The sequence below is a fragment of the Atractosteus spatula genome, chromosome 3 (genome assembly GCF_055471065.1).
Source record: "Atractosteus spatula isolate fAtrSpa1 chromosome 3, fAtrSpa1.hap1, whole genome shotgun sequence".
Classification (NCBI taxonomy): domain Eukaryota; kingdom Metazoa; phylum Chordata; class Actinopteri; order Semionotiformes; family Lepisosteidae; genus Atractosteus; species Atractosteus spatula.
Window position 1 is genome coordinate 38453512 of NC_142708.1, and position 13102 is coordinate 38466613.

The 13102-nt window shown below is 36.5% G+C and overlaps 1 protein-coding gene across 1 annotated transcript in view; it reads right to left on the reverse strand.

Moving 5' to 3' along the window:
• Nucleotides 1-13102, reverse strand: part of bmp2k (BMP2 inducible kinase) — a 131265-nt gene that overhangs the window by 59936 nt on the left and 58227 nt on the right. Inside the window, exons 4-9 of the mRNA XM_088910372.1 lie at nucleotides 6630-6772; nucleotides 5363-5484; nucleotides 4237-4318; nucleotides 1657-1789; nucleotides 1192-1295; nucleotides 517-596 (exon numbers count right to left, since the gene is read on the reverse strand). Coding sequence (XP_088766498.1) covers nucleotides 517-596; nucleotides 1192-1295; nucleotides 1657-1789; nucleotides 4237-4318; nucleotides 5363-5484; nucleotides 6630-6772 — 664 coding nt within the window. The remainder of the gene's footprint in view (nucleotides 1-516; nucleotides 597-1191; nucleotides 1296-1656; nucleotides 1790-4236; nucleotides 4319-5362; nucleotides 5485-6629; nucleotides 6773-13102) is intronic.

Here is a 13102-nt window from a genome sequence, read left to right on the forward strand (position 1 = left end):
GAGTTTTATTAGCTCCACCTTGCGGAAATTCCAGATACTATTATTTTGCTTGCGGTATTATAGGAGAATTTACGGTAACTAGCGGTATTTACCGGTATCTCGCGGTAGACTGCGTAAAGCGCACCGCAAAATAATGCGGTATCGCCCGCGCATTTTGAATGGCTGCATCTGTAGCTGTCCAAATCTAAGTGAAATCTACTGAAGTACAGGTGTTTAGAATGGCTCACTGATAACCCTAGAGTTCAGTTACTTTTTGCAAAAAAACTAAAAAATGTATTTAAGGTGCAAAAGATTTATATCTTTATACAGTTTTGTTTCAAAGCTAGTTTTTGTGTTCACCTCCAGCAGAGATATGTTTATAGTTCCAAAGATATAACCATAAACTGGCAGCACTATAGTCCTTCTCAAAGTTATGAATTCATGTCTATCTATCCATAAAAGTAAGCAAGTCACACCAAGACCTATAACCCACCAACAGCCTTTAAAAAAGTGAGACATGAGGGTAAAGGCGGCTACCTGGCTTTAGTTATGCTTTTCTTAGCCGCAACCTCACTGGCTGTCATTGGCTCTGGAAGCGCTGAGGGAAGAGGAGAGCTCTGCATATAAAACGAAAAAAAAAAACAATTAAATAACCCATCAGCACATCAGGATTTTTTGCACAAGCTGTTTAGTTTTTGTTTTTTACATTACCATTTCTAAGTTCAAAGGAAGTTTCAGTTAATTTCAAAAGCCCATAAAGTGACAAATACTCTGTGTGTGGTATTCATGTGGAAATTTCTTGATTAAGCACATTCCATAAAACAAAAACAATAAAACCATTGATCTGTAATAAACTGCATATACTGTATACATGAAAAACATGACAAGTCCTAATTGCCTTAGCATTAAAGTGCAAAAAACATTATTTGGTTTTCTTATCTTTTTCATTTCATTCAGAAACAGAACAAAGCTGTAAAGTATTTAACATGTAAGAGAAGAAAAACTTTTGCTACAAAAATACTAAGTCAATTGCTGTTAGACTGCTTAATGTGGATACAGTGTTACAGCCTACAAGACATATGTGAACTGGAGCTTGCAACGGATATTATTTAAATACTTCACAATTATCATCCATCTCAAGCAAAACAGCAGGAAAATAAGGAAATAGTGCAGTGCAAGACTAATTGTATTACATAACATGATAAAACGTACAGAAAGGTTTGGCACAGGGTTCTCTTTTCCAGCCAACTTGAAGGCAAAATAAGAGACCTGATAGATGTCAGGTCTTTTCTCTAGATCTGGCTCTAACATATAACCTGAAAAAGCAAAACACCACCACCTTAACAACATTTCAAAAAAAAGGCCACAAACAATTGCACAGAAAAACCAGATCCATATTTATATTTTATACCACTGATGTTATTACAGTTATATTATTATTAGCACATCTGATATTAACTCAAGATAATGCAATCAAATGATTTTACCACATGGGGGCACTGGTGTTTATGTTCAAATAAACCAAGTCTCATTGTATTTCTCTGTGTTTTAAAAACTACAGCCACACTACAGAGGATTTGAAAATTAAATAAATTGTAAGCAGTTTTTAAAAGTTTTTAAAATGTGTACATAAAGAATGTAAATATTGTTAGTGATTAAAAAAAGGGTTCTACTTACGAATTAAGCAGTGCATTTTGAATGAGAATTTGGAATTATCTGGAACAATAAAAGTTCCATCACATATTGCAACTTGACTCTCCCCGAATGGAAGTGAGAAGAAACAAAGCTTGTACAACAAGCAACCAAGAGCCTGAAATTAAACAAAAGCAAATAAATTATTTGTATGAAAAAATGCGTTCTATTACATTACAAACACTCCAAACAAAAAATTATCTCAGGAATCATGTTTGCAATATTGTGAATCACTATATTTATAAGTGATAACAACTGACGCTTTCCCACTTATCTTGAACTAGGTCTTTCTCATCACCTAGCTGTTCTCTTTGATTTCAAATTTCCTGTCTTGCACTACACTTCCTACACCCTCACACTCTTAAGTTTTCGCAATCTGCAATCAGCAGACCAAACTAGTTTGACCAAACTAGATTTGATAATTCTGCTCTGTCCTCACTGTCTTGGTTGCTTTTAATTGCTTTCGGCACCTTAGTTCTTCTTTAAAATTAAATCATCTCCTTTACTTGCTCCACCCCATGGTATACTGACCAGTTGTTCTCAATGATTAAAGTCTCCCTCAAACTAGAATGTAGGTGGCATCTTTCTGACTTGAATGTACATCTTCAGCCTTGGAAGGAGCTCTTGATTGAATACAAGGATGCAACAGAGTCAGAATCAACTTCTCCCATATCCTTGAGAACAACCATTACAATCCTAGATAAATCTACTCCACCATCAATAGACTGCTTAAGCCAAACTGCCCCAACACATTACCTACTTCTTCCCACCTTTGCAACCATTTCTTAAAATTTATTAGTTCCAAGATAAACAATATCCAGCATCACATTCTCTCCACAACTACACTGTTACTACTACACCTCTTCCCTTCATCCTCAGTTTTTCTGGTAACCTTCTTTGTAGTTTCTCTTAACTTGACACTGCATGTCATAGTAAATCGCTTGTGTTTTTAAATTCACACTAAAACTTCAACAGCCAAAATCCTGATCATGTCATGTGTAAGTAATAACATTACTTCTGACCTGGAGTCCTTGCACTGGCTAGTTTTGAATTGACTTAAAAATCCTCACCTATAAGGCTCTACATGGCTTGGCACCTCAGTACCTATCAGACTTATTTTTGTCCATCTTGCCACCTCACAACCTTCATTCATCTGACTCGGGTCTCATGTTTGTCCCCCAAACTCATCTACTGGTGACAGGGCTTTCTCTTGTTATGCCCCAAAGCTCTGGAATTCTATCTCCAAGGATATCAGAGAGTCACCTTTCCTCAGAGCTTCAAGTATAAACTTAAAACTTTCTTCTTCAGAAAGGCTTTGATTTAAATTATGCTTATGTAAAATAAAGTTTATTATAGTCACTGACTGTCAGCATTAGAAAGGAAATGCAATCAGGGAATTTGTTCATTTCTCACAGTTCTGTGAAGCAGGAAATGAGCCCAAGTTTTTCATTTACTGCTTTCCAAGTACCTGCCATTCAATATAATCCTTACTTGCTTCCATTACAAAACAAGTTTTTGTGTTACAGACTTGCTTAGCTTATTTGTTTCATGCAGTCATTTTCAAAGTAATCACGTATATTATTGCAATATCAAACACATTACGCTAAGTTTAAATCAAGAACACGCTAATTTGCTTGCTTTCTCTTTTACATACACATTTTTTTGCCTAATATCATGTTGAAAAGCAATCCTTTTACCAGGATTGTGAAGAGAATGATGCTGTGTCTGTAGTAATTCATTTCTCTCTACTGCACTTACTGCTACTGGTGACAAAGCAGGATCAAACATTTATGTCTCCACCTCCACAATTCATTCCAAGCACTTAACAGCAGTGTGATATTCTCAACTATGTTTCTGTATTTGATTTTGCAGGTGTAAAGTTTAAATATTTGAACTATGTGTTGGTTCTAGACCATGTCTTGTACTCTTGTACTAAGAACATTTCATGGTTTTAACAGAAAACTTTGGCTCTCCCCTCTTCAGAGAAGTTTCTTTATTGTTTCAGTTGATATGATGAGATCTAATTTAAATTACAAGCAGCATTCCACTTTGGAGACAATGAGTTCAATTGGTTAGGTTTTCTAGTTTTTCATTGCAGCTCTTACAACTGCAATTATGCCAATAATTGTCTCCAGTATTATTTTTATAGTACTAGCCTTCTGTAGTTTGCACTCCATTATGTGAAAAACAATTAATTGCAGTTTCCTACAGGATTCACTCTTCTTTGAAAAGAATAATTAAGTAGATACAATCATTACATTATATCTCTATCCTTAAAGTTACAATAGATCCCCAATTATGAAATCATCCTCTAGTACTTTCTTTTTGGGTAGAGAGCAAAAACCATCTGGAAAACAGAAGCTGCCATCAAGTATTGAGTTAGTAATATGAGACTAACATGTGGTTTAACATTTTAATTTACTTTGATTACTTTTGACTTTTCTTTTGATGACCCTGCTGTTCATATCAGAAGATACCCTGCTCAATGCAATGTCTCCACACTAAATGTGATAGCAGTTGATTCAGTGATGTTTCACTTAGATAAAGAATTAACAATGATCTTACCCATATATCAGATTTAGTGGTGATTGGCTTCCCTGCATAAAGATTAATCATTTCTGGAGCTCTGTATGACAGGGTTGTGTACCTATGAATGAGATAAGTTGCATAAAATCATCAAAACACTTTTAAACACTATTTACACTACTTGTGACTGCAGTATAAGAGTATGTAAGAATATATACTGTATATATAGTTCTCAATTTCTAATATCCCAATTAATACTTTGATAATGGACCTTCTTATAGATTTATCCAAAAATTGAGATATTAATAATACTTTTTCAGTATTGTTAGTATTAATGTAAGGTTTTACTTGGACACGTGAAACAACAGGATGGTTTTACTGACTTGACCAATTATTAACTGTACAAGAACATTGTTTTCTTCAAATCAATTGGACAGCTACATGTGAGTGAGTTTATCATCACTTTTTGTTGTGTTGGTGCATGTGTTGGCAAGACAAACATCCTCAATATGTATGTTTTATCAATGCTTGCAAAATGATATTCAATAAGAAGAGTGTGGGTCATAAAAGGAACAGGACAAAATGAACCAAAGGAATCAGTCATCTGAACTATGTAATCCAGGAGTGTAAAACTGCTTTGAACTGTGATTCCTAAAGTGAGAGGCACTGGACCATGGGGATCTTGAGTCCATGAAAAAAAAATCAAATTGTCAAGTTCAGCTGGAAAATTAATCTCTTTATCACATTAATCACACTGCTATTCAATTTTAATTCAATTAAATTTTTAAACAAAACTAAAAAAAATATTTAAATGTTTGGCTTGGCCAAAGAAAGAGCAATGTTCAGTATGTCTGTGTGTCTTTAAAAGGTGAGTGAAACCTGTTTAACAAAGAAGCGATCGAGGCACACAAAGTTAAATTCATTGTATCAAAGTGCAATGCCCCTCCTCCACTCACTTGAGTTTACATTAATTGACCTTGACTTTGTTTTGGCGCCAGAGCACATCACTTGTCAAGTTCAGCTTTTGTATATTTCAGTTCTGCTTATTTTTTATCATCCTGAATTCTAACCTACACAATGTTAGGACTAAAAAAAAATATTATGTGCCACACAGGAAACACACGACTTTTATGTGCTGAGTTCTGTAATGCAGTGTAACACTTACTTTTTTATTTCATCTTCCACAGTTGTAACTCCATCTTTATGTGGGTGGAGAACTTTGTGTGTGGCACTGCCAAAGTCACACAAGACATAGTTCCCTTGGTCATTTAAAAGTATATTTTCAACCTGGCAAGAAAACCCATGATACACAAATTAAAACATTACAAAATAACATCTTGCAAAAAACAAATACATCCACGCATTTTGTAACCACTTTATCCAATACAGGGTCACAAGGGAGCCGGACCTTATCCAAGCAAGCAATGGATACATGACAGGATACACACAGGATGCAGAATGGATAGTCAGACATCCTGTAAGACATCCCGTCTTGCTAGTCCATTGCAAGGTACACACAGGAACAGTTTTCCCAGAAGACAATTAACTACAAGCTCATCTTTGGACTGTCGAAGGAACCAGGAACACCCAGAGAAAACCCACATAAACACAAGGAGAACATACAAACTTCATGAAAATAACATCACATGTATGGAACTGAACCCAGGGCCCCAGTACTGCGAGGTAGCAATTTAGCAGTTTAATAAAATGGACAAATTTCGTATACAGCAGACTGATCCAGGTCTAATCCTTGGGGCGGTCCAAGTGTGAAGGTCTGGTTAGCAGTATCTAGATGCTACAGAACTCCATTTGTAGTGTTTTAAGGCAGCTTGAGTGCTTCGCAATACTTTGATACTGGGACTACATTTGCAGTCTCTCCTGTGGGTTCACCCTGACCAAATAAGAATGTAACAGTTATTGTGTGAATGTTCTCTGATCTTACTAAGCTTTAATCCCATTCCAGGACTAGCTGGGAAACCAGTTTGCATATAGGAATCAGAGACCAATGAACAAGAACACGCACGCTCTCCTTGAGAAGAATGGAACAGAATCCCACAAGACATCATCTGCAACTTGGCACAACACATGTTCCAAATTTACAGCTTAAATTGCGTCAAACAGTGGTCTTAAAAACTAGCAGTGTTAAAAATACAACAAATGTTATTGGTTCTAATACTATGTTTTTGCATTTTAATGCCTCTCAGTATATTTAATAGCATCTAATTAGCATATACAGTTCAATGATTAGTTATTAAGTTTTCCCACATTACATAATTACTAGTGTACAGCACTAACTTCAAATTCACTTTGACCAATAGTGCAGTACATACGATAATTGGTTTCCCTTATTAATAAATTATTACTTATTATTATCCCTTATTAATCAAGGATACTTGTAGTTCTGTTAATGAAATAACAGATACCTTCCATACCTTCAGGTCCCTATGAATGACTGGCGTTTTGCACTGATGTAACCTGGCAACAGCCTCACAGGTGTCGCAGAATATTGTCAAGACTTCCACTTCACTGAAACCAGTATGCAGCCGCTGATTCATCTGCTTTACCACTTGACCCGCTGTGAAAACAATTACACATCAGACTAAAAAATCTAGAGAAAGCCCCCCAGGAAGAAATGATTAACTAATTTTTTTGCTCTGCTTGTTCACACAGGTTGAAGTTCACTTTCAATTAACAACTTTTTTGTGGGGCACCAGTTTGCACTTTTTGTTACATGATTTGTGTAATACATAAATTCAAAATCTTAGCCTCCCAGACTGAACTGCTCTAAAATGTCAAATGCACTACTATTTCAATACATGTATTATTCATAAACATTATGATTCTGTATGGGGTGGAGCACAACAGGGGCACAGGTTCTAATCAGGCCCAAAGGACAAAGACATCCCACAAGACTTAAAAGGAAAAATAAGGTTGTTTTATTGAAACAAGCCGGGTCCTGTGATAAAACAAATACAAATAACAGCCCACGCCAGAGAAAAATAACAGCTCACACAAAGCGGCGGTGGGGAAAAGCTTAGTTAGAGCACTGTTCTTACCAGAGCTTGTGAAAATAATCCTTCTCAGGAAACCTTTAGAAGAGGGTCAGGTTTGGTCTGCACTGGCTAAAGGCTGGGTGATCTGACAGCATTTCTTCTTGGAATTGGCTCCTTGTCAACACCATCTTCTTTTCTGCTTGGCACTCTTATTTACCCTGTCTGCGCAGCTATACCTGCTTAAGATCTGAGTTCTGCCATCTTGAACAAGAGGAATACCTCCCCCCATCATACTGTATGGAGTTTACCCCATGAAACAGCACCAGGAAGGGAAGCATCCTCCCCCTGGATCATGCACTCATCCTAAGTTCCTTCCTTGTTCTCCAAATGACAACCATCTCTCTCCTCATAGCTTCACATGTTCTCTCTCAGAGCACACAGAAGTTTTTATCACTACCCCCATATTCAAGTGTAGTTAACAATATAGTGGAAATAAAAGAGTGGTTATCTATCTGCCGTTGCTGTCAGGCTTCTTTATAATCAGATGACTTCTCTCTGGCCAGTTTGTTCTGCACCCTCTTTGAAGACCTCAAACCTATGTGGTAATAGAGGACAACTGATACACTACTTGCTTCACCTGTCACCTATGGCAATTGTGATATATCGGCAGTAACCAGGTCCCAGGCTCCGAACATTTACTATTGCTTTAGCTTTCTTTATTTTGCTCTTATATTTATTCTTCATTTCTGACATTCTAGTGGTAGTCCACAGCTTTTTTCTGTGGAATACTGTGGTTGCAGTACAGATCTAGCCATTCAGAATGTGTGTTAAAACCCTGTAACCGCAAGTCTTTCACTAGCCAAAGACAATCAATAGGTGGCACTTGTGGTGCATTAGATGTCAGTGAAACAATTGCTTCATTTAATCTCTACTGTGCATATTTAAATCCGCTTAATATGGAATATTAATATGGAATTTTACAACTAAAGGGAAATTTTGGTAGCCGAGCATAAAAATAACAGGAGCATAATGTCTCTGAACGTCATAGGCAATATTAATTTAGGAATATAAATATAGTGCCTTGCAAAGGTATTTAGAACCTTGACCAATTCTCTCATTTTACTGAATCACAAAACCTTCACTGAAATTTTCTCTGATATTTTTATTTCAAAGCACTAAAGCATTAAGGCATTTACTTTCCTAAATAAACCACAGCATTGTTACCTGATTCTGCCTCACGCTTTCGTTTGAATGCTGAATTATGAGCAACTGCATTCGAGTGTCTAATTAATGTGAACGGTTTTTAACACCACCTAGTAAACCTCACACTACTGAACATGTTGGAAACTGAGCAACTCATTTCTCTGTCTTTCATTTCAAGCCAATGGTATATATTCAGCCAACTTGCCTGAAACCTATCTTTGAGCGCTTTCTCCTCTGTCTTTTTCATTTGTCAATTTCTGTTTCTTCTGTCAATCTCCTCATCACCGTCATTGCATTTTTCAGATTCAGGGGTATTTTTTCTTGATAGCTCGCCATCTCCTGAAGTAGACTTTCTTTTCCTCAAATGCTCCATTTTTTATCTAATTTTCTGGCTAGATTTTGAAGCTTTCACATTGAACTAATGATAACCGATTCTGTACCAAAATCAACCCGTTTTCTATCCCTATTTATATGCATATAAAGAACGCGAGATTTGCAAAGCAACCACTCAAATAGTGTAACGTGACCGAATCATGCAGTAGTGCCGTGCAACGTTCTGGGAAAACTCAATCTGACAGAGAATACATCTGGATTGATTTAGGCCAGTTCTACTTGGGAGATAGCTTGCCAATAAACGCATGCGGGAAACTCCTACATTATAAATGCTGGATTTGAGGGAATCACTAAAATTGTGCGGCATACCCACAATCCCGCACCGAAATTAATATAGCTGGTAGTATTACCTTATTCCATTTTCTTTGTAAACATCTTTATCAATTTCTTTGCACAGAAAGAGCATGGGATGGATTTTTTTGTGCTAGTCAGCTAGCGCATTATCACCTCACATTAGGGGGAAAGGAAACTGGGTGTGAGCTTTTATTTTACTCCCCATCACTTTTCCCAACCCCCATCCCCCAGACAGACAAAAGTGATAAAGGGATAAAAATTCCTTCAAAACGGTGCAATGTGTTAACACAAACTCTGCAAACAGAGCTGCTCGTAGGAGCAAGGTGACTTTGTGCTTAATTAAATAAAAGCTACAGTACTGACACATTTTAAATTCTTCAAGGAAAATAACTGGCTGTCAAAATCAGCTACTTTGCAAGCAGTACAGGACTTCTCAAAAGTTACCCTTTTCTCTCATGCAAACTTAACAAAGGTTTTATTTTTTAAACTTGGATGATATGCCTCAGGGACTCATTCATAGTATAATTAAAACAAAACCCCCGCTGGGTCTCGTCTCTTGACATTCCACACACGAGAATCCCATGAAGTCAGATATACAGATGCAGCCATTCAACATGCACGGTATAACCCCTTACCACGTGAAATTATCCACAGTTTGTCACGTTGTACTGCAGTACGTGATTTGGCTGGCCAAAATGACCAACACAGGCATTCGTGGTGCATTGGTTGTTAGCGAAACGATTTAATCATTTAATCTCTTTATTGTGCATGTTTTAATCTGCTTAATATTGAATATTTATATGGAATTTTAAAACTAAAGGGAAATTTTAGTAGCTAAACATAAAAAGAAAAGGGGCACAACGTGTTTTCAGAATCTCCGATTCATGCCTTTCACATGCTCATAAACGATATTAATTTAGGAACATAAACATATTATGGAAACTGTATTTGGCTGTTATTGGTAGTTTAAAGAAAAAATACACACCAGTATTCCACTTTCTTCCTAATCATTTTAAGCATCAAAGTCTTTCATTTGGTTACATACTGTGGTTATTTTAGAAAAGTTTTTATGTGCTCCTTCTGACTATATTAAGTTTATATACTTCATAAAACGTTATAATGTTTTAACAATTCCTATACATATTTGCATTATTTTTAGAATTTGATTAATAAGGAATATAATATGGAATCGCGTATCTAAAGAAATTAATAACAATATAATTATATTCATATAGCTCAAATGATCACAGTAGTACACTTTCTTTGTAAATGTCTGCATCAGTTTAACTCATTCACCCGTGACTGTGTGTGTGGTGTAATGGCTTAGGCACGTGCCTTGCATGCGTGAGGTGGGGGGTTCAAACCCAGCTGACACCATGAGATTTCTTTAAACAAATAAACATTTCTTTGTAAAACTAAAACAGCAAATATTATGGACACTATATTGACATTTTTGATATTTCTAAATATCACAACATGTTCGAAGCTTAGTGAATAAGTTGAATAATTTCAAACTGCTACTGTACCGCCACTACAGTATAGCTTATGGAAAAAACATTTGTCCTGCATCAAAATTTAACTCGTTCAGAGCGCCCTACATTACAAACTCCAAGCGTTTCATTTTGTCTATTGCTACAATATCGACAGCAATGTAGTTAAAATGAACATGTCAAAATGTTTCCAAAATAACCTTCAAAGTGAACGAGTTGAGGGATTTGATAATAGAGAAATCATAACAATGACCCTGTGTTGCTAGTCATGCATACCCAACTGTACTGTAATCCACTTTCTTTGTAAACACATTTTATTTTTAATTTGACTCATTCACGCGTGATGAACTGTGAGAGAGTGACAGATGGAGACAAGATCCTCCATGTAGTTCTTGTCAAAATTACATTCCTCAGAATGCAGTAGGAAATAATGTCAGTCACCTGACTAGCTGATGCACTGGTCAGAGAGAATGACTGAAGGATTAGCCCATTAAGATCGAGGTTTTTTTTAAACAACCTGAGGGGAAGGAAAAGTGCCCACGGTCATTTTTTTTCACTGACAGACAAAATAGAACAATGTAGAGTACATAACGTGGTTATGTATCGGGAATGTTGGCGAATGTTGAGATAATTGTACAGTATATGTTTTTGGAAAACATTCGTTTTCGAGCAGGTAATTGCTCACTTCTGCTGCTGCAGAGTGTTTCGGAATCTACATGCTCTCCCTGCATAGTTATCGACAATGAAAAGTCTCTGGAATAGGCATACTGTATAAATGATAAAGCGGAGGCTATGGAGAAAAAAAAATAGCAACGGAAAGCAACTAGTTTGACATGTACAGTAAATGTGACACCTGTGGCGCATCGAATGCATATCCTACAATGTGAGGGCATTTGCAAGGCTATTAAAAAACGTTGATCGAGTTAACAGTCTGGGTGTGGCGAGTTTCGACTGTTTCTTGCCAGTCTTGGGTGAAAGGAACCTTACTTTCATTGGAAGGTCCGTATATTCTACTCATACATGAGAATATAGGGGGAAAGGAAAAGTGCACGCGGTCACTTTTTACACCGACAGACAAAGTTGTGTTGTGTTAACACAAACTCTGCTTAACAGATCCACTTGTAAGAGCAAGGTGACTTTCTGCTATCTAAACCACTTTTTACAGCTTTTAAAGTCATGTAATGTTTGAGTTAGGCAGGAATACATCATTTTATCTTATGTTTTATTTCATTTTTTAAAATAAATAAAGGCAACCAGCAATCAAATGTCCTTTTTTTTCTTAACACTCGTTTTTCCATTCTGTAGTTTGACTCTGTGTAAGCTGTAAGTTCTTTTTACTTAATTAAACATCTGAAACACTGTAATTTTGTGAACACAACACGCATTCTGTATAGAAAAAAAATAATGTTTTATACAGGTGTTAAGCAGATTAGTAGGTTGCTGACAAAACAGTGCACCGTCCACCACTGCCCAGTTATATAACTTTAATATAAACAAGATCTAGTACCTGGTGCAGTTTTAAAAATAAAAACTATTTTGAATTAATCGAATCCCACGTGTGAATTCATAAAGCCAAAATTACGTACTATCCCTACATCTGCGATAATTAACACCTGATAATCTACTGTAAAGCTTTCAGTGCTTTATTTGTTTATATTCCAATCGCAGTAGGGCAGGGTGTGTGGGGAAAGGTTTAGGCTGCAATTGCATTGGGGATCTGTATTCTTCACACCTGAAACACTGTTTTCTCTGAAAGCGTTTTCTTCTCTCTTTAGCTGATCTTTTGCTGACTATGCATGCTTACACAGCTCCCCACGTAAATTCTCATACTTGACTGAGAAAGCTTTAGAGAACTTTACATTTTTATTTTAATAATAACAAATTGTAAATATGACGTTTACATTGGCGTTTTTATTCATTTTTCAGTTAAGCATATGGAGGAGTGTCAGCTGTCAAGGAGAGCACCCTCCCTTTCCCCCCTTCCCCCCCCACAGACAGACTGACAAAGCAATTGGGAAGTGTTAACTATCCAGCAATTGCAAGCTACTGCAGCAGCAAAAAAAAACAGTTTTTCTCCTGATGGTAATTGTAACAGATTGTCACATTTCACATCCTTGCGAAACAATCATGACATTCTCATACAATCAAAGGTTTGATGTTTTTTTAGTTTGAAACCATGATCTTGACATGCAGGTGTGAAGCAGAGTTAACAGCTTCAGATTTAAAAGGTCATGAATAATATCTTCCTTGTCGCATTAACATTGGAATGTTCTTAGAAGTGTAAAAAGAGGCGATACACAACGTGTCTCCTCTATAACTCTTCAGTTTACAGAGAAATTCCGCCAGAGCCACACAACATTGTCCAATAATACTCTTCTTGTGTCTAATTTTTAGTTTAGCAGGATTTGCACGATAAGCACATTGTTTAATTGGGATGACATTACCCACGTCTATATCACTGTACAACACAGGTTTGAGGTGGAGTGTCTGTTAATGAAACAGAGCGCCTTCCAATACATATAACTACTGCAT